At 41.0% G+C, this 25,972-nt stretch overlaps 3 protein-coding genes across 10 annotated transcripts; 1 reads left to right on the top strand and 2 right to left on the bottom strand.

The window, feature by feature from the left end:
• On the top strand, window positions 1–5,303 carry LOC105039342 (reticulon-like protein B23). Its single transcript, XM_010915472.4, has 4 exons — window positions 1–460; window positions 3,058–3,199; window positions 4,516–4,585; window positions 4,915–5,303. Exons 1-4 carry the CDS (start codon window positions 270–272, stop codon window positions 5,028–5,030), a joined length of 519 nt encoding a protein of 172 aa, XP_010913774.1. The 5' UTR covers window positions 1–269; the 3' UTR covers window positions 5,031–5,303.
• A 694-nt stretch (window positions 5,304–5,997) lies between these two features.
• LOC105039343 (bZIP transcription factor RISBZ4) lies at window positions 5,998–8,908 on the bottom strand. Of its 6 annotated transcripts, none has more exons than XM_073245895.1 (6): window positions 8,589–8,908; window positions 8,342–8,471; window positions 7,561–7,753; window positions 7,262–7,337; window positions 6,609–6,734; window positions 5,998–6,498 (listed from the first exon to the last, which is right to left on the bottom strand). In XM_073245895.1, the coding sequence occupies exons 1-6, from the start codon at window positions 8,787–8,789 to the stop codon at window positions 6,112–6,114; spliced, it is 1,113 nt and encodes a 370-aa protein (XP_073101996.1). In that variant the 5' UTR covers window positions 8,790–8,908; the 3' UTR covers window positions 5,998–6,111. The 6 variants fall into 6 exon arrangements, with proteins under 6 accessions (XP_073101996.1, XP_073101991.1, XP_029118634.1 ...); XM_073245890.1 differs by having other exon boundaries at window positions 8,342–8,495; XM_029262801.2 differs by having other exon boundaries at window positions 7,561–7,720; window positions 8,589–8,905.
• Window positions 8,909–21,508: 12,600 nt separating this feature from the next.
• Window positions 21,509–25,566, bottom strand: LOC105039413 (cation transporter HKT1;3-like). 3 transcript variants are annotated; one of them, XM_073245916.1, is made up of 4 exons: window positions 25,518–25,566; window positions 24,255–25,257; window positions 22,953–23,177; window positions 21,509–21,876 (listed from the first exon to the last, which is right to left on the bottom strand). In XM_073245916.1, the coding sequence occupies exons 2-4, from the start codon at window positions 25,154–25,156 to the stop codon at window positions 21,678–21,680; spliced, it is 1,326 nt and encodes a 441-aa protein (XP_073102017.1). In that variant the 5' UTR covers window positions 25,157–25,257; window positions 25,518–25,566; the 3' UTR covers window positions 21,509–21,677. The 3 variants fall into 3 exon arrangements, with proteins under 3 accessions (XP_073102017.1, XP_073102013.1, XP_010913849.3); XM_073245912.1 differs by lacking the exon at window positions 25,518–25,566 and adding an exon at window positions 25,355–25,510; XM_010915547.3 differs by lacking the exon at window positions 25,518–25,566 and having other exon boundaries at window positions 24,255–25,510.
• Window positions 25,567–25,972: the final 406 nt, after the last annotated feature.

The raw sequence follows: 25,972 nt of genomic DNA on the forward strand, positions 1-25,972 counted from the left end.
GAGAGTATAAGAAAAGAGGAGAAGAGAGACGCTCTGCAGAATTTTGACCTGGCCCTGATCCGACGACCTGGAAACTCCGGCCCGGGCTTCTTCTGGGAAGGAAAAAGGGAGAAAAATCTCTGGGCATTCATTTCCCGACTTCAGGATTCTTCGATAAAGGTTTAACGCGCCGAGTCGGACAGGGGCAGCAGCGGGCGGTGGCGGCCGGTGAATCGAACGCGGCGAGAGAAGTTAGGGTTTGGGCCGCTGCTCTTTTTATCAGACGAGAGATGGAGGATGAGGCGGAGGGGGGACGGGTGGAGGTGGGGCGGCCGGCGGTGGTGCTGGTGTGCGGGAGCCTAATCTACTACCACTGCGCGTACCGGGAGTCAAGCCTCCTCTCCCTCCTCTCTGACGTCCTCATCGTCCTTCTGTGCTCCCTCGCCATCCTCGGCATGCTCTTCCGCCAGATGAACATCTCGTACTCCCCCTTCTACTTTCTTCTTCTTCTTCTTTTTCTTCCTGAATCGCCCGAGATTTCCAATTCTCGAGTTTTAGAAGATTTTTTTTTTTTTTGTGTGTCGATGCTGCATTTTTAGGTTTCTAATGGTGTCTTTCCGTTTTGATGCATCGAACTTTTACCATCTATCAGGGGAAACTTGGCAAAATTATAAGCTGTTTTTCCTGCAATATATGCAATTGTTATTCTTTCGTGTTTTATATGGCATATAAATTTGGGTTTCGTTGTCTTGCATTAAATTTGGAACATACTGATAGAAAAAATGTTTCTTTGTTTACTCTTAGGAACTCAATTAGTTTACCGCAGGCTAATTCTTAACATGTTAAGATATCGAAGATGTGATCTTTAGCATTATTGTGGGAAAATGTTTCTTTTTGGCGGTAAAAAGAAGGATTTTGATTGTAAGCTGGAAAGCCCAAGTCAGAATTCAGTAGTCTAAACACTTCTAATTAAGCTCTGGGTAGGAGAAAGACAAAATTTTGGCTGATGTTGTTGATTTAGGGTGGTCACTAGGTTCATTATGGAGCAATCGACGAATACTGGATTTGTAACTCATAATGCTCAAGGTTGGAAGAAATTTTGTTGTAACTTAAACTGAGTTTGGCTCAGTTATTGAAAATGAGATGTTCAGCTTTGTAGATTTCTCTACTAACTCCTCTTCAGATATTTCAATGAGAACAAAAATAGGAAGAATTGAGCTTTTGATACCAACACATTCGCTTTCCTATGAAAGGAAAAATTAACATTTATATGTAACTACTGTGTGCCAATTGTCTCAATACTACGTTTGTATTATTATTACAAAAATTAAGCAATCCCACTCTCTGTTATGACTAAGCCCGCAGATACTCCACTCCTTCCTAAAATGTTTTCTATACCCTTTTTTCCTCCATCTCGTCCACTGTTGCCTCCTTCTCTTCTACCTCCAGCTGCCACTCATCTCCCTCTCTACTCCTATTTCTCCTTCCTGGCCATCCAAACAGTCCCCACTCTCATCCAACTAAGCATAAGGGGTTTATGCAGCACTGGTTATTGTGGGGCAAAGGTATATTTATGCATGTTTTTGTTGATGTGTAAAGACTGGATACTGTATTCACATTTAAATGAGTAGGGATGAAAACTAATATATTAGGATGTCTGTCTATCGTATATAGCTTGTTCTCTAGAACGTTTACACATCCATGAAACAAAAACTTATTGGATTAAAAGTCAAGAAGATAATTATGGCTTTCGATAGTATGAAAATGCTTTGTTTTCTAGTAATATAGAAGATGATACATGGTCAATGACATGCTTAGTGAATCATTTTACCAGAAAACTAGCAGGTAACGTATTGAAAATATGATGAGGATCCTCAGATGTATGATGATACTGTTTTTGAGCAATGCCAATTTATCAGCAGGATTTAAACCCACCGCAACTTTGTTCTCTCATAGTACTTCCCTTTGTTTCTTTGCATTTGTTCTCTGGTCTAATATATGATCCTGCAAAGTGCTGCTGCTTTTCTGTTTTGTCTTCAATTGATTTGAAATTAGCTTGTCCTTGCATATCAGGATGGTGGAATTTGGGTGTGTATGCACATCTGAATAATCTTTGGATCAGTTTTTATTTATTAAACAAAAATAAAAGAACAAATAAAAGAACGGAGTCTTTGCTCATAAATATAATCTGATATTGATGAGTGATTTTTGAGCAATGCTCAGGATTTGAACCCTGGATCTCTTAGAGAGCAAGATCTTAGGTGTGAGGTGCCAGCCAGCAGTGCTAACAATAACCTGAGAAGCAAATTGCCTATAATGAACATGCTTCATAAAACTTAATGCTATTTATTTTCTCTAGAAAACCTATACCTTGATATTTAAAGAAAATTGTGATTGGTGAACACATACCCTGAGTTGAATCAGCTTGTTTCATGCATACAGTCATCTAACATCTGACATTTCCTTCTTTTATGGTACCCAGCTCTAGATGAATAATTAGAGTTTTTAACCTTTGGAATAGTTATTTCTGGGATATGAAGACATTATCCACGAATCTTCACCAATCAGCTGTGTAGGCAAGATTCTGAGTAACTTATGAAGATACACTTCTGGTTAGATACTTTTTGTAACATCAGTCTTTGATATTCTAATTGTATTGTTTGTGTCTATTCCATTAGGTACCGACAATATCCACCATGTGATATCTGGCAAAGCCTTTACATGCTCTTGATAACCTGACAACCACTTCATATTGGTTATCTGACACCATTATTGTATGAATGCTACTGATTTAAATCGTTTAGAATTTTTGTATTCTAGTTGATTATCCATTAGAACTGAACCTTGCCATCATCATTTTAACTGTTTTCGTATTTGTAACAGTCTTTGTTATTCCAGCTGCTGATGCCACTGTCCTGTCTATATCTTTAGCATTTAATGGGTAAGTTAGGATTTAGAGTCTGGCCTTAGTGTTGCCACCCTCTCCTTGTAAAAGCAGGTTTAAGCTAGAGATTTGTGGTAACCTTAAAGTATTTGATTGTGGCTAATCCATTCATATGTTTTCTGATTTCCATTCAGGGTACCTGTAGATCCTCTTGAATGGCAGATTTCTCAGGACACAGCCAATACAATTGCTGCATGCTTGGCTAATACAATAGGGGCTGCAGAGTCTGTGTTAAGGGTTGCTGCAACAGGACATGACAAGAGGCTATTTTTTAAGGTCTTTTCGTAACAATTGCGCAGCTTAAATTTTCAGCATTATTTAGGATTTTTCATTGAACATTACTGTTCATTTAGATCTAGAAAGTTGTTTGCTCTTCTATTAGCTGTCTTTATAGCTAAAGCTGTCATTATGCTCCCTTTAGAGGACTTGATTTAGATTATCGATTTGGCATAGCAGTTAATTGGTGATAAGTGTCATTCATTATCTATTCATCAGAGTGAATCTGATTTATTATATGAAGCCCAATATGGAAGCGTACTCATCTAATTTGTTGGTCCTGTGCTATTTTTCCCCCTACAATGCCCAATGAATATACCTCATGTTCAAATTAGCAGTTGAGTCCAAGTAACCATCAGCTTTCCAACCTTAATTCCCACAGGATAGACTCTAGTCTTGAGCATCTTGTTATGCACATGATTTCAGATAACTACACAAAATAGAAATGAGAAAATTACACTTTTTTTTTCGAAAAAAATATATGCACAAAAGTCTTAGTTCTCTTCTCTTAAGCTTTCTGTCTTAGAGAACTTAGCCTTGCATGGTAGTCCACCATGAAGTACTTCCATAAAACTGACACTCAACATGATAGGGCTTGCTTGTATGTGTTATATATACTATGTCAAATGATTGTTGTAGCAATCCAGGACCTTAAAAAGGCTAGCTAGAATGTATTATTTGGATTTTTTTGTGCTGTATAAGTATCCAAGATCTCTCTAGTGCAGAACTGATGTGGAAGTTAATACATTCCCCACAGGTTTTAACATACTCTCATTATTTAAGCCTTGATATTCTCGTCAAACTAAGGGTCTAAATTTAATTAAATATATCATAAGTACCTCAATTGGCCTGTGGTCGGCCTTAAATGGGGCTGTTTTTAATGGACTATTGGCTGGATCTGCTCTAGTACCATTTGATTTGTAATAACCTAGGACCTTATCCCAAAAGCTAGCCAGAAGGTATCATTTAGGTTTTTTGGCCTTGTATAAGTATTTAAGATCTCGCCAATGCAACTAATGTGGGATTAAACATATGCCTACATGGGCTTTCATAATAGTGCATTGTTTTGGCATTCCCATTACCTTAGTTAGATTACAATGATCTACTCTGCATAAAAAAAGCTCCAAAATATGCTTCACGTTCTTTCATAATTCATTTGGAATGCATTTTGTTGTGAATTGTTTCGAGATAATCTTATCTATAGGTGTTTGATGGTGCAATGGATGTGCCGGAACTAGTTTGTTAATTTTTCCTCCCATTTGTAAAACAGTCTATATCTTTGTTGTGTTCCTTACAGATTATTGGTAACTTTCCAGGTGGTGGTTATTCTATACCTCCTATCAGCTTTGGGACGAGTCGCTTCGGGTGCTACGGTGGCTTATGCTGGTAATATACTATGTAGCTTATCTACTCTCTCTGTCTCTCATTTGTGTTTGAAATTGCCCAAATATCCAAAGAAACTCACCCATCTCTTACTGTCATTTGGATTCCTTGCATATCCTCCCAATGACAATTCTATTGCCATTCCTGGTACCAGTGATGTTATGAAGACCGTTAATTTTTTATGACTATAATCTGAAAATGCACACTTATATAATGTATAGTGCCTTGAATACCTGTTAGTTATCAAAGCTTGGTTCCAAGTACCTTTGTGATTCAACCAAGCAAATTGTGCAGGATGTTTAATTCAACTGGCTATCTGGTGTTTTGAACAGGATTGTGCTTGCTCTGTCTGTACACTTTTGCCCAAAATTCTGAACTGATCAATAGATTCACTTCTCGGTTTTCCAAAAGAAGAGACTCTGCGGGTGGAGCTCAGGATGCCATATAATGGTTAAATTTACAACATTCTGGCCCCTACCTAGTCTGATTTCTAGAGGCAATATTTCCTTTGGATAGATTGAAGACAGCATCCAAGTTTCATCCGTAATTGGTTTGATTGCATGACATGTAACTTGTCAATGCAAAAGCATCTGGATATCCATTTGTGGGTGTTTGATTTTTTTCTATCTATATTTCTTCTTGTTATTTCCTGAAAACAGTCAAATTTCAGCTTGCAGATCTATATCTTCTTGGTAATAATTATTAGCTTGCAGTCCTCTTATTGGAATTTGTTTCAGTTTATTGACATTGCTTTTTCTGAATATCCATTTGTGGGCATTTTATTGTTTGTCTTTATTTCTTCTTGTTATTTCCTAAAAACAGTCCAATGCCAGCTAGCAGATCTATTATCGCCTCGGGAGTAATAATCAGCTTGCGTTATTCTTATTGAAATTTGTTTCTGTTTGTCAACAATGTTTTTGACATCTAATCTATCACATTGAGCTTGTGATCATCCAAATGAGTAATTCCAATCCTCTTTCTTTGTATAGCAAGTGATGCAATGTGAACATTGAGTATTATAATATGCATCGAACCATATCATTATTTATTGGCTATAAATTAAAAACACGTGAACAGAACAAGACATTGCCTTCTGTTGGCATACAGAATGATGCATTAGTTTCTACTTGGCCAAGGGGGCACGACCAGTTGACACCCCTTTGTAAATGAGAGAGATCCCAGACTCATATTCAGGTGGCGGAGTTTCTAGTCTCCTAAAAACAGTAAAAAAATACATTTGTGTTTTGTGACCTGACTCTGACTTTTGCTTCAATTTGATTTTAGATGTCCATGCACTTGAATAATCGTCAGTAGTCAGACTCCGTCGTTAACCATGACCATGGGTAATTTTTGCAGACATAATGGAAATAACAAATTAATAAAACTTGCAAAGAAACTTTTGGGGTCATCATCACTGGTGAAAAGGTAAAAAGCTCGGTGCATCATGAAAATAAGGTTGAGAAAGTAACATATTTAAAGTGACCACACAGTTTGACAATACTAGTTTTCCGCTGTTTACTGGGTGGAATTTAAAGCTGCTTGGACATTGCATTTGGGGGGGAATCCCATGGCCAAATGTCAGCACCGCAGTTTGTTATTTCACTGGAGGGTCTGTTCTGCAGGTTTTCCAAGCTTGCAATGCTTTCCAGTGGCGAGCTGTGATTCAGTCTAGACCTGATACCCCCATTCTTGTTCTGGCTATTCTCCATTGCAATGCTTTGAACTTGTCCGGCTGCCGACATGCCAGTGTAGCAAGTGTCATCTCCTTGGAAATCCAAGGTTGAAAGGACATCTGATGATGCTCGACATGGCTGTCGAGTATTTAGATACTGGGGTGATCCAATGTGGCTTTGGAGGAGATGGTCTAGGCTACAAGTTAACGCACCCCTGGCAACCATATCTTCTGCCATCTTTACCTGAAGCAAAGAAATAAAGGAAGAATTCAGTCTCTCTTGCACCATCTACTGGCTATTTTACAAGCTTGAGAAGCAGTTTAAGTTTTCGGCTTGCTAAGACAAATAGTTACCTTGACTCTCAAAGTTTCCACATCTGACCTGAGAATCCTGTTATTTGTAACAGCTTGATCGAATTGTTGATTGGCATCTGTTAGTTGCTTGAATAAAGATGAATTTTCTCCTCTAAGTTGGTCAACCTGATGATTCAACAACAAAACCAGAATTTTGAATTATGGTAGTCAATGAAAGGATGCATTTCATGGTTTATCAGAGATATAAATACGGATGTAGGTAATGTTTTAGTGCGTCAAGTCCTGCCTCTACTTCATTCGTGTTGCAACTATGTGAAACAAGTCGATCCGAGACATGGATTTGTCCCATGTTTCCAGTACACCAATGTTCAGCGCTTGGGTCAATAGGCCCAGATCAATATTTCGGCTTTGACATTGAATACTTGGATGAGGGAACCTCTTTGTCGGGCACAGTTATAATTACTCTTTCTTACAGATTAGTCTTCCCTATGCTCTTCCTCATCGGACTACCATTTTAAGTTATAGATGTCATTCATTTTCTTTGCGATGCACGTCTAAAGGACCTAGAAAAAGTAGTTCTGGTGCGAGGATTAGTTGGGTTGATGTGGAGTAATTATAACCATTCATCATGACTTTCAGACAGAAATTGGAAGCGTAGAAATTTATATAATAGTAACATGATTAATTGTTACCTTCAACTCGAGATCAGCTAAATGTGCTTGCTTTCTCTTCCTCGAGCGTCTCGCAGATTCGCGGTTGGATACCATCCTTAAAGAATTGAGAATCCCTGAATTAGAACGATTTGAAGATGGAAAGGAAAAATGGAGCATGCTTTTTTATCTCCTTTTCGGGTTTCTCATGCATGCAGTGGCCTTTGATTTGGTAATAAATACATGATATGAAACTATGCAAGTCAATAGCAATGATTAACACAGCCGTTTCTCATGCTCCATGGAATTAAAATGATGTGAAAGTTGTAATTTATTTATACCTTCTCATGCGCTTCAGATCGATAACATTTGTGCTCTGTTCGCATGGCCCTGCCTCTATTTCTAAGGACTCCTCGTCATCCGACTGCTCGGAACCACTGGATCCTCCTGGAGCTGGATTCTCTATGCCTTTAGGCTTATGAGCCGAAGTCGGGCTCCCAGCTGTCAAAAAGCCATCATTCCATGTATGCAAAACTGTGACAGATGAAGAGGCCGGTGCTTGGAATTCCGGCAAGAAAAGGGCAACTATAGAAAGCAACAAGTAACTCCAACAGTGTTTCATTTCATAGATGTTAGATGATTACAGAAGTAAGCCTTTGTGGAGTTGATTTCCATCCATAGATATTCTTTTCCTCAGACCTCGGTGGTCATACGAAAATTGAAAGGTCTATTCCCATATCCCATGATTACAACCGGTTCCTTTGCATACTATGCACATAGCTGAGTCTGTGATACAAATAACGATCAGCTTATAATTAAATTAATCTATTTGTCTTTGGTGAACTCGTTACATTTATCAAACCATAAGGAGATGGGATTTCTTGTACCAAGATAGATGGTAGACAGTGAAAAACATGGTATATTTGGGGTTTGGGCTCATGGTCAGATTGCAACACTGCTCTGCCTTTGCGAGCTGTGTTTAGTGGTATACACACATCAAGGAACGCAATTAGATTACGACTTGGATAGGAGGAGCGATCTCCCCGAATCTTGCATCCAATGATGTGGTCCCAAGTCAACAAATGAAAGGAGAGGAAGAATAAGAAGAAAAAAAGACCATACCACCACAAATGGAAGATTGGGACTCGATGGTTGCAGAAATGCCGGAGTGCTTGGGGGTGGGATTCTGAGACCACAACTGCTGACTCCCCGCCTGGAGAACACCAGTCGAATGACTGCTTAACGTCTCCTGCTTTCGAGCGCAGAGCCAACCACTCTTCTCATCAGTAGCGCACATGGGTCTCAAATCAAAGATTTAGATAAAAAGGGAAGGGGCATTTTTGTCAAGACGAGAGACCGGAGAGCTCACCCGATCGCCGAAGGCGAAGCCCAAGTCGCCGCAGACGTTGGCGAAGGGGTCTCCGCGGGGCTTCTGCGAGGCCGCCGCGGGGATGAGGAGGTCCTCCATCGTGGGCGGGGGCGGTGGTGGCCGGTCGTCGTCATCATCCGTCTCGCCCCCGACCGGTCGCAGGAACGCCTCCAGTTCCAATTCGGACAAGCTCTTCTTCATCTCGCTGGCGATGCGCAGGTCTGGAGCTGGATTCTGCTTTCTTCTCGCCCAGATGATGATATCGTTGGTTCCATGGAGGCCTCGTCGGATTCAAATATTCAATACAACATCGGAAAGGAAAAAGGGCAAAAGAGAGTGACTGGGGTGCGAAAAGGATGTCTTCAGGTAACTGCCCATTCATTATGTCCTGAATCACCAAAATGCCCCTTTCACAATATCTTACTTTGGGACCGCCTGCCTTTGTTCCTAAGGTAACAAAAAGGCAAAAAAAAAAAAAAAAAAAAAAAAAGGAGAGTTAATGTTTTGATTTGCTAAGTTTTGAAATAACTTTAGTCTGGGAATGTCCTTTTCCATTAGGAAAATAGATAAAAAGTGAGAAAGATTTTATACAAAAAATAATCATGTTGGATTGTATTTTATTTTCAAAATGATTACATTTTGGCATGAGCATGTTTGATTGCAATAATCATTTGTTTCTTCTAATTTTGTTTGGATAATTTGCATGCATGGGTCTTATTTCAAAATTTGTTCTTGTTTTATTGATGGATTAAATATTGTGTTGATCATATTTTGATTAAGAATAAAAAGAAAAGAATGAAAATATTTATTTTTTCATATAAGTATCTCATATGAGGAATTTGGTTCAAATATGCGATAGGATAATTTTTTTTAATTATTATTTTAGAACATGTATTTTATCCAATAAGTAGTCAAATTGAAATAATTAATTATTTTGAGGTGGTTGTTTTTGGAGATGCATTTAATTCATGAGGTAGAAAAAAAATAGAAAAAAAATAATTGATTTATAAATTATTTCACATGATTTGTAAGATTATACATACATAAATCCATGATTTTTTTTTTTGCAGTATGTATATCCATGTTTCTATATCCACGATTTTTTAAGCTCCGGAAATTTTAGGGTGTTGGGGGCTGCTTGTGGACGAAGGGCAGTTTGAGCATTGTGACGACAACCAGGGCTATAACGGGAAAGACGGAGTGGGGTGATGGAGGTTGATTTGGATTCGCACCGGCCTTTCGAAAGGTGGGAGGGGTTCATGAACTCCACATAGACAGCGTCCTACTTTTGCTGGCATCACGCCAGGATCCGCTGTTTCGTCCTGGTCAGCATTTGATGTTGTTTGATGATGCGTCGTCTTGCAATTGGTTCGCAGAATTTGACTAAAGGCAAACTCCGCAGGCTAATCGAACGGCGCCTGACACGTCAACGGATATCATGCAAGTTGCTAGAGAGCAAGCAGCCGGGCCACCAGTGACACACAATCTTTCGGTGAGAACACGACACTTGTCACCTATGTTATAAAAGGAATCTAGAAACTTAGGTCCAGCAAACCCATTTTTTTTTTAATTTTATAAGAAGAAACTTTGCTCTTTAGCATAATATATATGAATAAGAAACTTTGATTTCTGACAATAAAATATAGGAATTGGTCTCATTCCATACGCGTTCTTTGCAACGGAGATTGAGATTCAGAAAAATTTGTTTCTCCTTCGATGGAACAGGAGAAATACGTGACGGATTTTTCTTTCTTTTTTTTTTTTTTGATATATACAAATGGATAGATTTTAGGGAGCTAGCGGTCAAATATCGTCCTATTTTCAGATCTATTTTTTGGAGTGCTCCACCATATAGAAAGAGATCTATTCATCGTCTAATAAACATGTCGGATTGACACTGCAATTGAAAAATGAAGAGCAGTCCAAGAAGCTAATTTTAAATGAAAAGAGAATTCCATATAAAATACTTTGCAACTATCTTCTTTTGATATAAATTTCTCTGCAGCTATCAAAATTTGCTATATCGCCCCAAGGTCAAGGGCTGTAGAGTTTGCAACCAATACAAGTTTCTAATGCACTTGAGTTGGCAAACTTCTCAAGATAAAAAACTTAGATGGGCTGAAAAAGGTCCTAATGAAGTAGCATGGTTCATACTTGGAATAGTCTACATTGGGCAGTAGCTCTTTTGCATTCATTCAATCCAGAAACTTGCATGATATGGACCATTTCCTCTGTAAAGATAAAATTTGCATGGACGAAGAAGATTGACTAAAATTGGTATGTTGTGCACCGCTAGAATAGGAGAATATCATTGCAACTCAGTTGATCTAATTGAGAAAAGGGAGTCATAATTTCGTTAACTTGCTAACTTTGAATTATGAAAAAATTTAGAAAAATTTAAAAAATTGGCAATAAGAGGGTTTAGATTTTTTTTATTGATAAATTATAAATTAAGATATATATCTTCTATTTATGCTAGTAAAGTCTGTTCTTGTACAATTCAGATCTAATTTCTCTTCTAGTTGACAGAGGATGCAGTTTTCGCAAAATAAATATAATTAATAAAAATAATTATAAAGAAATAAAATCTTATCGTAAATAGATCTTAACTATTATATCAGCTATGCAACTAATTACTTTACCTAATTTTTTTTAGATAGAAAATTATATCCTGTCCAAATCTTTTCACAAAAAAAAAATTATTTTGATCGAACTATTTTAGTGTCCAAATGATGAACGTTAGCATTAATCTCTTGGTACGTGATATCTTTTAGTGGTCACGTCAAATCATAGATATTGAAGAGCTATCCATTTATTTTTAAAAATCCCTTAATTAGGTTTCAAAGGCCAAATTATGTCCTTCAAAATTTTAGTGCGTGATTTGACTTTTTTTTAGATGTGTCCTACTTCTGGATTTGTTAAGTCCTCTAGATAGTAGTCAAAGTGGTCCACATAAAATTTGTTGATTCCTATGAATCACTAGTTGATGATGCATTAATTGAAAGATAAATTTTGTATAGTTTATATGTCCATAAGTAGCTCTGATTGAAAAGAAAAAAAATGATCCATTCATTATATGGATACCTCGAATTTGAAAATTAAAGACAAAGGTCAAATCTGAATCCTATTGGATTTCATGCATGCATATAAACTTGTATAGGATCCATCCATTATTGAGCTCTTCTTGTCTACCATGACCCTTTTTGGATGATCACTTCTTTTGGAAAGCCGCCTGATGAATGGTAACTTGCAAGTGATAACTAAATAAATTGAAAGTTCTGCTTAGGCACGTTTCTCAGTGCATAGAAATTGCTTGCGGTGCTAGATTACTAGATTGAAAAAAAAAACAAAATGTAATAATATAATGGCTTCACTGAAATAACAAAATGTTTATATTGCCATATTTATGGGCTTAATCAAAATATCCCGAGTGCTTCAATCCTCTTGGTTTGTTGTGCTGCCTTAAATATGGTTGCTATTCTCGGTCAATGTCATTAGTCAGACTCCGATTGCAGTGTTGTTGGAAAAGATTTTTTTTTATAAATAATATTGTTCTATTCAAAGTCGATCTTTGTCAGATGAAACTGTTATTCGGCTTTTGTTGTTCCTTGAACGAAAAATATGGACCATGACTCCGCCGCCTGCAACCTGGAGTGATGGGTCCATTACAATAGAAGCTGGTTAACAGGATGCGGCAAAAGAGAAGCCGGACTCCAAGAACAAAGTTCTTTTTTTTTTTTTTTTGGTAAAAGCGTTTCTTAGATTTTAAGCAATTCTCCACTAATGTTTCATACGTCTTGTTTATTTAAAAAAAAAAAAAAAAAAGAGTTCATATCTCTTCCTGCATTCCATTTATCGAGCCAGTGATGGATCCCATATGTTAGCAGGCTATTAGCGTGCCAATCCCAAGCACTCAAGTCTTGGGGGCAATTAGCACCCTACCCTCCACTTCCCACCAATATCGTCATGATCATGAGCACCAAGTCGTGGACACGATTATTCTGCATCTATTACAGCTGGGTTCGATTTAATAGCAGAATATCCTTGCATGCTTCATGCCACTGCTGTGGCGAAGTGTTTTTTTTTTTTTGGTAACGCTATGGCCAAGTGGTTGGAAGCAGAGATCCCATCATTGACATCTTTCACGCTGACTCCGGTGGAAAACTAAAAGGAAAATTATTTAGGTGAATTCAAAATTATTTTTAAATTTTCAAACTTTTCAAATTGAATAAAAAAATTTTAAAATATTAAGGAGTTATTTCTGTGTAACCAAGGTACATACCTATATAACCTAAATATGAACGTGCATAACTAGATATTGAAACTAGGTAACTTATGTAACCTAAACATAAATCTATGTAACTTGAACATAAATCCATGTAACCTGAACATAGACCCATGTAACCAATCTGTGTGGACGGCAGGGACTTAAAAATAACTTCTTAGCATTTCAAGGACTTTTTATTCAACTCGAAAAGTCAAAGAATTTAAAAGTAATTTCGGATCCATCCAAGGATCTATAGATAATTTTTTCAAAACTAAAACCTCGTAACAACAACGTTTGAAAAGGTCTATTAAAAAGAAGTAGAAAAAAAAATAAAATTTTATTATCTCTCTTCCAATTTCATTTGATACATTTTATGGGTTATTTATACTAATATACAGCTTCCATACAAAAAAAATAATATAGATCGATATAGGATCACATTATCAAAAAAAAAAATTTATTATGGACTGATATGTGATCTTTAAAATCATATAATTACACTATCAAAAAAAATTATTATGAACTGATATATGATTTCTAAAATCACACTAATAAGATGTCAAACCTTATTCTCTTTTGATCTCTCATTAGTGATGAGGATGCAATGATGCATCCATTTCTGCTCTCACCGATAACAAGTCATCAATAATCATTATATTTGTTAAATATATTTATCATTTTAATATTGTAAAGTTCAAATATAATGGATATTTTTCATTAGTTTTGATGCACTTTACTTAATAACAATATTGCTATACTATATATTGATGATGTACATATTGTTGTAACACGAAGACAAGATACATAGAATAAACACATATCTTTCACATATTCTCTCTTTTCCCATATTTTAACATGGTATTATGACCTTAGAATTGCGTCGTTGCCTGCCGATTGACAACCAAAGCACCGCCCACGGCTAGCCTTGTTCGACCTCATTTAATTGTATGCGAAAAGGATATTGCATATGAAAGTAGGTTGGTGCTCTACTACAATTTTGGCCTAGTGGGTGTCTTTTTAAGGAAAATGGAGGGATTGGCCCATCTAGAATTTCATTCAGGGAAATTAATGAAATTTGAGGAAAGTTATAGGATTGTGTAAGAGAAGGAAGAAGAAGATTAATCTTTACAAGAGAACAATTAATTATTTAAAGCACGCAAGTTGTCAGATCCAGCTTTCCCTGCTTGTCGGCTTAGTGCCCAACTCCAGTTGCGGAATGATGCCATGAAGGCGAAGCCAGGTAGCGCATTGGTTTGGAATTTTTTAGCATTCCTCTGGTTCCAGAATGCTAGAGATCGAAGTCCAATCCCCTGTAGAATTCCGCTTTGTGGTTGCACACCAAGGTGCAAATTGATTCCAAAGAAAAGTGATTCTAGCGCACCCTTAAACTTTTTCGATTGTATATGGTGGAGTGGCATTTGGTGAAGAGATGGTTGTGGTCCTCCTCATCAGCATTGTATGAGACGCAAAGGGCAGGTCTAGGCTACCCTCCTTTAGCTAGCTTGTCCCTGTATGCTTTTTTTTTGGGTGATGATGGTTGTCCCTGTATGTAAGTTTCCTAGAGTTGTCGTTTTGCCGTGTGCCTATCATCTAAGATTGGATTGGCAATTTATTCAATGTCCAAGCAAAGGAAAGGTGCTTTATGTAGATGTGGGTTGATGAGATTTGATAGAGATCCCCCAATTGGGTCGACTCATGTTCACTTTTCCGATAAAAAGGTCTCATTAAAGTTAATTGCTTTGCAGGCGTCGCACTCCGCGGCCTTGAATGGTGAGTTGGAGAGCAGAGGCGGAAGGCAATCCTTTTTATATAATGGTTGAGTCCAGCAGGGTCACCTCAGAATCTGTCTCTGTTTTTTTCGTTCGTTTGTTTGTTAGGCCGGTTAGCTTATAAAGCCAAGAGTAAATATATCGTTTTCGAAAAATGATCGGATAAAATATTTTTTTTTATATAAATAGATGATCACACTAATCTATATAAAAATAGTTTGAAAAATTAAGATACATAAAATCTTGCAGAGCCAAGAGGCAATCCTTACACTGTCTCTAAATCCAATCATCGGAATGCTCTGCAACATATACCGTCACTCAATTTGCTGCAATATTTGCCTCTCGGTAAAGTTGCTGAACTCTAACCGCATCAGCTTGACGGAGGGAGATTCAGACATTTTGAATAAGCAGATGAATCTCGAGATGCCTTGCACTTCCTTGGATCTAAGCAATGACGGTAGCAGAGTCACCCTCAAGGTAGATCCTCTCCGCATAAAATTATTGTCCGACAAAGGTGCCTGTCTAGATGGCATGAAGCTCCGCAATCGGGACAGAAGGCTCAAAAAGGTGGAAACCATCAGCCCCCAAGAGTCTAGCATTAGGGCCATGAATGATGATGCCCGCACCGCCTCTCCCATCCCTGACACTACCATCAAAGTTCATCTTGACAAACCCAAGAGTGGAGGACTCTCAAGAGATGGATAGAACCCTATGGATCACTGTCGAAGCAACCAGAGAGCTCTAAGGGATGGGTTATCAAGGGACGGAATGGCAGTGTCAAACTGGCAATACTTCAGAGCAAGATAGATAGCTCTCTCCAACATCCAACGAGCAGGAATCACCTCACCATCAAAGATTAGGCTGTTCCTCGATAGCAAAATCTGGTAAGCGATATAAGCTATTTGACCACCAACAATGGTCGTCCTATCGGTCACGCTCTGACGGATGAAGCTCAAGAAGGAAACCAGTCACGGGTCAGTGCTTGTCTCCCACGGATAGCTGCCTGTCTGTCTCCAGATGACCCTCACCCTAGGACAGCACAGAACGGTGTGCTTTGCAGACTCCTCCTCCATTCCACGGATCGGACACAAGGCTGAAATCTCCATGCCCCTATCCTTGAGAAGTGTTGGAGTGGGAAGCTGGTTCTAGGCAAGTTTTTAGAGAAAAATCTTCACCCAAAAGTGAGTAGCTACTTTCCAAATCTAAGCAGCCTCGATCCTCCTGGTCGGTGGTCCACACAATTAGGAGAAGTCCCTCAAGAGAACCTTCAGGCAGCAGGAACATCCCCAAACCCTCACATCCTGACTGCGGTGCACCAGAATCGACGTGGTAAGGATCCGCTCCGTCAGTGGGCCCGCAAATGGCCGAATGATCTCCTGTGCTCTCCAGCTCGAGCCATCAGCAGTAATGAGATCAGACACCTTCATGTGGTCCTCCACTTCATTGCTGAAAAAGATCAGCCAGTAAGAGAGAAATGCTCGAAATTCAGGCATCTTAGGTCACCTCTATCGAGCGCCCATCCCCGATCAAGCATTTGATCTGGTCCATAACGTCGGGCCTCTAAGCACAAATCTCCCTCCAAATGAAAGAGCAGCCTCGGACAGCCTAGATGGGGGTCCCATGGCTCCACCCACTATAGCGGGCCCTCATCACCCTACTCCACAAGCAGTCCAGCTAGATCAGAAATCTGATCGTATGTCTGACAATCAGAGCCTCCCTCTTCGTCATTAAGGAATGAATCCCAAGGCCACCATCCCGCATAGGCTGGCACACCACCTCCCAAGATAGCAGATGGACTCGCTGACGATCGCACCCGAATCCCCACAAGAAGTTATGAACTTGCTGCTCTATCCCTCTAATGCAGGCAATCGGCATGATCGTATTGACCAAAAGGTATACCGGATTAGAGCTCAGTACTGATCGTACTAGAGTCGTCCTGCCCATGAAGGATCGGGTATTAGCTTGCCAGCCCTGAAGATGCTTCTGGATCCGCTGCTCTAAAGGTCTGCACTCAGCCCACTGAGGCGACGGTCCGTGATTGAAACTCTGAGGTAGGTCAGCATCCCCGTTTGCTCCCGAATCCCCAGTCTCTCCTTGATCGCCAGTCTCACCTGAGGCTTCATCCTTGGGCTGAAGATGACAGCAGACTTTTGAATGTTGACCAACTGACCTAATATCCAACAGTAGGCTCCGACAATAGAAGCAAAGTGCTCCACATTCTGGATCGAGGCACGCCCAATAAGGAGGTAGTTGTTTGCAAAAAGAAGAAGCGAGAATGGCTGGATACCAGGGGCAGGCCAATACTGCTCCAGGGCCGGACCTTGAACTGTTGCTCTTAATGCTCTAGATAAGGCATCAGCGTATAAAATGAACAGATAGGAGGAAAGGGGACAATCTTGGTGAAGACCAACAGAGGAATGAAAAAACTCCATCGGAGTGCTATTGACAGGGATGGCAAAGCTTGGGGCCTCAACGCAGTCCATGATTCAACTAATCCACCCCTTCGTGAAATCTAGCTCTTGGAGCATCCATCGAAGGAACGACCAGCTCATCCGATCATACGTCTGTTCCATATCCAGCTTGATCGCCATGAGACTGTGGTGACCAGAAGCTCTCTGGAGGTCGTGCATAAACTCTAGAGCCAACATAACATTATCAGTGATAGATCGGCCACGAACAAAAATGCTCTGCTCCGGGCTAATCAGGCGGGGCATCAATGGTTGCAGATGCCCAACCAAAATCCTCGCACACATCTTGTAGAGGGTGGTGCAGAGATAGATAGGTTTGCAAAAGCTCCAGGATCGAAGCATTAGGCCTCTTCAGAATGAGGGTGACTAGGGTCTGCTTCCACTCCACCAGAACACCCTTAAACTCGAAGGTCGTCTGCATTGCCTCCATCACCTCCTCTCGAATGATCGGCTAGAAATGATGGAAGAGCAGTAGAAGAAAGCCATCAGGCTCTAGGGCCTTATCCTCTCTAAGAGATCAAAGGGCCCTACGCACCTTTGCAGAAGACACTAGGCTAGTCAGAGTATCATTCTCTTTGCGGAGATACAAGCCACCGGCTAGACACCGGGATGGGGTAGTCATCTCCCAATGATGCCATCCATCGATCCCTGAAGAACTGAAGAATATCCACTCAGATCCCTCCATTATCATCCACAACACTACCATCGCTCCTCCACAACTGCCTGATACGATTGGCGGACCTCCGGATTATGATGGACTGATGGAAGAATCTGGTATTCCGATCTCCCTTTCGAATCTATTGAACTTTGGATTTCTGCCTCCATAAGGTCTCCTGCTATCTCAATAGAGAGTGATGCTCGGAGAGCTTACCGCACAGCTCCCCCATCTCTAGCTTGTGTAGGCCTCCCTCCTAGTCCTCTCTTAATGCAGCTCCACAATATCCATCTTGATCTACTCGATCTGTCAGAAGATGTCACCTACCTCCAAGCGATTCCATCTGAAGAGTCTACGTCTTTTTAGCTCCAGTCTATGAGTCATCTTGTACCTCACATCTCTGTGGATCGGCATCCTCCACATCTCCCGGATCAAGTCCCACGATCTTGGATAAAAGATCTAGTACTTCTTGAACCGAAAAAGGATCTTAGGCTGGTCCAAACTGTCCGTTGAGATAAGGATCAGACAATGATCCGATGCTATCCTCGACAGGTGCGGAACACAATACTCCGAAAAGTGCTGGATCCATTTAGCAAAAGTAAGTGTCCAATAAATCCTCTTCCAAATCCATGCTGACCCAAGCCGGTTGTTGCACCATGTTAACCTTGGGCCTATAAAATTGAGATCGATCAACCCTGTGCTGCTGATGAAATCTCTAAACTTTTTGGACTCTATGTTGTCCCCTTGTTGCCTACCGCCTCACTTTTGGTGGGGGCCCATGATACAGTGGAAGTCTTCAGCCACCGGTGAAGGCAAATCCTGCATCAAGAGTCTAGAAATCTTCACCCAGAGCATCCTTCAGTCTTTGTGCTCAGTGCGTGCATAGACATCAGAGAGGAGCCAAGGCCCTCCAGACTGGTCCGTTGATGATTAGGACCACCTGCTGCTCATATCTATAGAATACATCCACTCTGATCAAGCCACGATGCCACATCACTAAGATAAGAGCTTCAGGCCATAGGGATCCTCTGTCTAGTCTGATCCAGCCCAGCCCCAAAGAGGCAAGTCTCGCTTAGCACACAAATCTCTGGACTATGCTGCTGGATCAACTGGCCAAAGGTTGATCGAAAGGAGGGCTTTTCCATCTCCCGATAGTTCCAAAGTAGGATCCTCATGGAGAAGACTCACCAGAAAGAGGGCCTGCACTCATACCCTTATCATCCTGAGAATCCACCCTAGCCTTGCCATCCATCGAGTCTGCCATCTCTATGGTTATACTCTCATCGTGGATGGTCTACCTGAGTCTGGCCATCGCATCCTAATGAGCGGGCCCTGGCCTGCATCTGATGCCTCCATGTGCATCAGGTCCTCAACCGCCTCACCTCCAGAGGAGATGCCCTCCATCTCAAGCTCGAGCCTTCGCTCCGACACCCCTACCACCACTGGGGCACCAGGCTCTCGGCTCACACCTCCATGCTCCAGTGGGTCCTCCTCCACCTCCATTGGGACCCTGGCAGCAAAGAAGAAGACTTCGGGGCCCTCAGATCCCCCTGACACCTCCAGATCCGTGGATGAGGAGGCCACGACCTTTTCCTGGGCCTTATTCTTCCTTATTTTAGCTTTTTTGGAACCTACTAGGCCCAAATCTAGGCTGGTAGGCTTCACTGGAGCCCGACCCGCATTAAAATCATGGGGTCGGGCTCGCTTAGACTAGCCCGCCGCCCGCGTCCCACTTCCATCTTCTGCTTGGCCCGTCTTTGGATGGGCTGGGCCGCTCGCTTTACCGTCCAGCACGCTTGTGTGTGCGTTCGTGCCTATAAGCCTAGGGCTAGCCAACGGGTCGAATGGGTTCGGGCCTAGGTTCCGCCCTCTGCCCCTAGTGCAGATCTCCGCGTTCCCCGCCGGCCATCCGCCTGTTGGATCTGGATGCGATCGGCATGTGACCTCCATCATGCATCTTGGATGCTCGAATCCAGCCGTCGGATCCAGGCGCTGAGTTCGCCCGGACCGAATCAGCTGCAGTACTTCTCGATCCTGGTTGACTCGCCAGTGACTCGGGGCGGGTTGACCCCATCACCGGCTTCCTCCCGTCTGCCCCAGCCTCATGCCCCAGCTCCATCAGTCGGACGGCCAGCAGCCATGGCCCAAGGGGGGCCCGTCATCCCCTGGTCCCCTTTTGACTCCTCCGCCCGGAGTACATTATTCGGGCCCAACCCCGCTGTCGTAGTGCCTCTCCCTGTCCGACACCACTCCTTCGATGGATGGAAGAGTCCGCACTGGAGGCAAACTCCTTTGGCACTTTCAATACAAAGCACTGCGAAAAAGGACTGGTCGGCCCCTTCCCTGTCACAAAGGGCGATCGAGATCGATCCGAATGCAAGCACGAGTGAACCCCAACCGATGCATCTCCACCATGCATTCGTTGAAGGAGACCAACTCTCCGGTGAACTGCACCACCTCCTGAAGTGCCTCCTCATCCCAGTGCTCCACTGAGAGCCATGGAAGGCAGATCCAAACGAGTGCCGATGAGATCGCCCCCTCCATTGGAAAGAACCCCGTCCTCCACAGTTCGAGGGCTAAAGCCTACCTGGCCACAGTCCTCAGCCATCGGAGGATCAGATCATGCTCCTCTGTCTCCTTAAACCAAAAAAAGAGCAGTCCCCTCTCCAGCCCGTATGCCGTAATGTCCCCTTTTATCCCTCCCCAGAGCCGGAAGTCCCTGGCCACCAACTTCGGTGACACTCGCCGCCCCAAGCTCTTTCCAACCACCGCAGATGCCGTCTAGCACTCCGATCGCTTCCGGAGGGCCTTCGCTGGGGCCTCGACTACCTTCGAGAACCATCGGGTGAGCTCCGTCACCTCCTTCGATGACGATTCTGACGAAATCCACACCGTTTGCCCTTGCAGCACCTGTTTCCAATTCATCTCCAGCCAGTCACTGCCCTTCGAGACACCAGGACGGTCTCGCATCTCCTTCACCATCCTCTACCACCTCGTTGGCTCTGGCAAGTGACCAGATCGCCGATGATCACACCCAAGAGAATAAGAACCCGATCTCAAAGCATGCAGAAACGGACACAGTAAACGGTCAGAAAAAATGGAATCTGAAAGGTTGATTTTTAGAAAGGATCTTTCACGATACCAAATCAGTGTTATCTTGCTACCCAATCAGCCACCATTGTCCTTCCGGAAAATATGTCAAAGTCTAAACTTTGACGAGAGAAAGTATCCTAACTTCGGAGAAGTGCGGGGATGCAGAAGATTTATGGTACGTGGGTTGGGATTTGATATTTGATAAATCTATTTCTGGATCATGCTAGGTTTGATGGACATTTATGGATTCTTGTTGGGCGGGGCTGATTTGGTTCCGTCCAAATTCGAAGCCCAAACAACAAATGGGCCGGTGCAGGCTCTGATTAACCTGCAACTTTTGCAGGCTAAACGGGTAACCAAACTGAATCTAAACCCTAAGACCTTCACGCGGTAACGAGTCTACATTGAGATTTATCAGAATTTATGTACTATTTTGCACCCTTCATTTCCGGTTCCAGGGATCAGAGCACCGCCAGTAGGTATCACTCCGACGGCATTCCCCTCCGCCTCCCTCCGGAGTCGTGTCGGAAGCGGTCTGGTAAGCTCCTTATTTCGTCTATTACTGAAATTTTAGGTTATTTGGATATTGTACCAAAAAGCCTTTTTTTTTTTTTTTTAAAATATCTTACTCACTGATCATTCCTATAATCGGCAATCATAGTGCAGTATGTATCAACAGTGTTTATCTTCTGTTATGGATTGCATTATTTGTGCCAGGAATTCGTAACTCGTCTTTGTGGTAGCTGGTCTTCTTGGCTACATTACTACATTCCTACCAATAGAGTGGATATATAATATAGGCACTTTCAGTAGGATGCTTGAACTTGGCATGGTTTGCTAGCCAAGTTTCCAGGCTTTTCCTCCTTCCATATTGAAGTTTTTAAGCCTTCCAAACAGCATGACCAAGATGAGGATCAGCTTTCCTTGGTTGCTCCATCTTCCCACAAACCCATACCATGCATCCTTGCAGGATCTATCAGGTTTTAGCAGCCGCTGGCAGCTGTAGCCAATCGAGAACCCAACATTTCCATATGCGCTGCAACATCATGCAGGAACCAAATTAGAAATCAGAGAAGTTCACTTCAATAAGTAATTCTTCTTCTTCTTTGTTGATCTTGTGTTGTTTAATGTGGAGTTGTCAATTAATTTTGATTCCTTGTCAAACTAGAATTTTGGGTTATGTTACATAGACCCAGAGTTTGTGCACGTGGTGCTAAATGCATGGACAAGTGTCAGACTCTTTCAATGTCTAACAATTTCTTCCTAGAAATCCATGTCTGATTCTCAAATCAATGTTATGAATTTCTTCATAACAATTTTTCTTCCTAAAAAAAGAAAAGGTGTTGGGTGCAAAAACTTTTAGTCTAAACCAAACAATCCAGGCAACACAGCTATGGGCTTACTCTTAAGAAAAGAGGACAAATAGAGCAAGCCTTGTGCATTCAGTTTTGAGGTTAGATATATGGATCCTGGTTTTACATTATATATGTAATCAAAGGTCCAGTGGTTCAGGGATTTAGGGATGATAGAAGACATTATCCCCATTATCTACCCCAATGGTGTGTTTACTGTCCATGGGACTGGGTGTATACCTGTACCGCCTGATGTCCCTTATCCCTGGGATAACAATTTAAAAGGACGGTACTGGAACCAAGTGATTCCTGTTTCTTAGCTTCCATTATTCTCGGGACCAGGTGACTATCCTAACAATTCCATTCAATCCTCCTAAAGAAGAGTAGTTATCTTGGTGATAAGAGTTTCAAGAACAGCCTTCCTTATCCCTGGGAAACAATCCTATAACCAAACGAGGTCAAAAGAGGAGTCCTTCATATCAAAGTTATGCAACTGATATATTTAAAACATTATACTTGATATCATGGCAAAGTTGTAGCTTAAAGATGCAACAATGAGGCTTAAGTAGAACAACAAAATGCTATGCATGCGTGACAATGATGACAGACATGATCCTAGCCTTACATGTACAAATGGTAAACTTTAGATGTTTGTCAATGTAAATTGCTGTCTAGTTTAGATATCTTTTTTCATGAAAGTTTGAAGGTCATTCATAATAAATCTCAAGAACATCAGGCAGAAAGAAGTGTAAAAACTTGCCTGATCACTTCAAAGACTATGTTGAAGACATTAAAGTTTAGTGGATCTTCTATCATTGCTTTCCTTTCGGTAATGCAGATGAGAGTGACGAAGATGACAAGATAAGAAAGCTGAGAGAAAATCAGACTCTTCAGAAGGTTTCTTCTTTCATTTCCTTCCTTTTCATCTACTGAAGGCCGCTCATCATCTTTAATAGGAAGAAATGAAGTATATGGAGGAAGGTACCTGAAAATAAGTTAGAGGAAGAACTATCATTGAAGAAATGAATGGCATGATAAATTTGTTAGTTCAGTTGTTGGGTTGTTTTTGTTTGCTTAAGCAACCACACATGCTCAGCATATTTATGACACAATTTTTTTCACTTTGGTTTATACTTCTTACCAAATTGTGCATTGTTTAATCAATGCTCTAATTTAGTTGCAAAATATGGATTTGGATTTATAAGTTGATCTAGTTAAAGATTTTTCTTTTTTAAAAAAAATGTATTCATTTTATTGGAACCCAATTGTGGCAAACCTCTGTTCTTTTCGTGCATGCAACATAAAACCCCCTGATGTCATCTAATTGATTTAACATAACTGCTTTGATCTTATGTTATATTGTCATAATATTGATAAAGTTTCCTCAACAAAGATCACCATCCTAATATTTATTTAGACCCGTTGGAAGGCTAATATTCCTCTAGAAAGCACTTAGATCTTGTTTGATGCTGTTGTATTTAATTTAATGCATGAAATAATGTTGATGATCTTAGAGAGGAAGAAAGAGTATTCTGCATAAACTTATAATTCACAATGTTCAAGGTGACTTGATATATTGACTGAGGCCTAGATATAAAAGGTCCAAGATAAGGTTAAGATGAGTACGCATGAGAAAGCATGGGATAGCAAATGGCATGTTGTGAGAGAGGGTGGGGAAGCATTCGTTTGATGTTTTATGTAGTTGGTAGGCTTGTTGAAGGCCTTTTCAGTTGTGAGTTGCTTTCAGGCATGACATCCTTAATTCAACCACATAAAGATTCTTTAAACAACTATTGTTTGGTAGATTCATTTTTGTGTGTGAGTGAGAGCAAGGTTCTCTATCTCGATATCGGATTGCATGCTGATACCATCATATCATAGTGACAGTACATGGTACAATATGAGATGGCGAAGCATATTGAGTATTGGTATGGTACGAAATTATGTACCGATTCGATACCATTAGGTACAGTATACCTAGTATGGTACAATATTGACCAATATGACAAACCTTGTGGGTGAGAGAGAGAGAGAGAGAGAGAGAGAGAGAGAGAGCTCTAACATCATGACCACATATAGCACCAGGATTGCATGGGATAGTGTGGAGAGATCAATGATGGATTCCCCAGCATGTCTTGAATTTACCGATTGAAACAAAGCACCTACTACTTTCTGAAAAGAGGTTAGCCCCTTCAAGGCTTCGGAATTCCACTCTAAAGAGCAAAACAATACCATCTGAACCAGAATAAACCCAAAAACTGTGAAAGCCAGGTAACCAGAATGCTTTGGAGGCAACAAATGTTTATATCTGGTGGCCCTTGGATGCTGGAGCATATAGTTGAATTCTTCTCTTTTAGTAAGCTTCTTTAAGACCCATATCATGAATCTTAGGAACACAGGAAATAGTGTATTCCCAGCCAGAATCTGAGGAATAATCAGTAGTAAAAGAATGGAATTCTTCTTAAAGATCATCATATTTTCATTTGCTGGAATAAATCCACAGTTCCCAAATGAAGAGACAGCTGTGAAAATGGAGAAAGTTGAAATCTTAATGCCTTTGCCCTCCAAAACATCCCTAGCACCTGAGACAAAGCTTAGATATACCGAGATAAATGAAGAGCCAGACAAAGTCGCAGCTATAAGATAACACAGCACAACATAGCCCAGGTATTTGATCACGTCGTGCTTTAGATGCTCTCCTTCTGTCAAGTGCATTTTGGACGAAGTGTCAACCAATCTAGTGCACTTGAGCTGGCTTGCATCACCAAGGTTGGTGCAAGTAGGGGACTCAAGGTCTGTGCTGAGTGACTCAGCTCTTTTCTGGGTTGGCCCCTCTCTATTGAACCTGGCCTTCATGAATTGAAGACCTAGCATTGATGTGAAAACCTCCCCACCAACAAACATCAAAAGAATTAATACCCAAAGCTGGGGGTCTGAGAAAACCTCCATTTCAACAGTCCCCATGCTTGAAACAGTCGATGCTGAAATGGAGGTAAAAAACAAATCCAAGTTCTTGAACCTGTTCAATTCATTTTTTGGCTCGAGAATCTTCAAAGCTAGAAAACCTGCGGAGGAGATAGAGGTGAAGTAAAATAACTGAATCAGGAATGGATCACTGTGGGAGATGATAAAACGATAGGAGCACTTCACGAAACACCAAACTATAAAGGGCCATAATTTCATATATGTGTGTAGCTGTTGAGCTTTCTTGCTAAGACTGCTATGCATCTCCTTGTTGCTGAGAGATGTATCTTTCAAGATCTGTAGGAAATACTTTAGAAGAGCCGGGAGTTGTTTCTTTGAGATTGTGTTTATACTTATATACCTTAACCACCCCTGTTCTGGCTGTCTTCTATGTCACCGTAGTGGTGATGTGGGATCATGATCTCTTATAGATATGGCTCCACTTGAGAACATGTGCAGGTTCCAGGTGAAACATCGAATAACAAGGATAAAAGAGAAACACTACTGTTTAGTGGTGGGTCGTAATCACTCGGTTATTGCTATTTAGTATGTCTATTAGGAGTCACAAATAATGGTACAATTTGGGACATCAGAATAAGTTCTCATTGGTTCAACTTGAGGAGGTCCGATACGATGTTCCTTTCTGATTCTTGCCTTCTGTTTCCTCATGTGAACCTTTCTCTTACTCTGTTTATTGGCGATACATATTTAATGGGACAATGAGCACCTTCGCTAGCTTATTCTATGAAATCAAATTCGAACATCACAGATTTCTATTGGATTTTGCATGCTCTTCTTGACATTCAGAAGTTATAA

Source organism: Elaeis guineensis, chromosome 1 (assembly GCF_000442705.2).
Source record: "Elaeis guineensis isolate ETL-2024a chromosome 1, EG11, whole genome shotgun sequence".
Lineage (NCBI taxonomy): Eukaryota > Viridiplantae > Streptophyta > Magnoliopsida > Arecales > Arecaceae > Elaeis > Elaeis guineensis.

Coding starts and splice junctions, on each gene's coding strand:
- LOC105039342 (XM_010915472.4), top strand. CDS start 270: ATGGAGGATGAGGCGGAGGGGGGACGGGTGGAGGTGGGGCGGCCGGCG. Junction 461..3,057: donor TTCCGCCAGATGAACATCTC/GTACTCCCCCTT, acceptor ATTTCCATTCAG/GGTACCTGTAGATCCTCTTG. Junction 3,200..4,515: donor ACAAGAGGCTATTTTTTAAG/GTCTTTTCGTAA, acceptor GTAACTTTCCAG/GTGGTGGTTATTCTATACCT.
- LOC105039343 (XM_073245890.1), bottom strand. CDS start 8,789: ATGAAGAAGAGCTTGTCCGAATTGGAACTGGAGGCGTTCCTGCGACCG. Junction 8,496..8,588: donor GCTTCGCCTTCGGCGATCGG/GTGAGCTCTCCG, acceptor ACTGATGAGAAG/AGTGGTTGGCTCTGCGCTCG. Junction 7,338..7,560: donor GATCTGAAGCGCATGAGAAG/GTATAAATAAAT, acceptor CAATTCTTTAAG/GATGGTATCCAACCGCGAAT.
- LOC105039413 (XM_010915547.3), bottom strand. CDS start 25,420: ATGCATAGCAGTCTTAGCAAGAAAGCTCAACAGCTACACACATATATG. Junction 23,178..24,254: donor GTGCTATATGTGGTCATGAT/GTTAGAGCTCTC, acceptor ACTTATTTTCAG/GTACCTTCCTCCATATACTT. Junction 21,877..22,952: donor ATAGTCTTTGAAGTGATCAG/GCAAGTTTTTAC, acceptor ATGATGTTGCAG/CGCATATGGAAATGTTGGGT.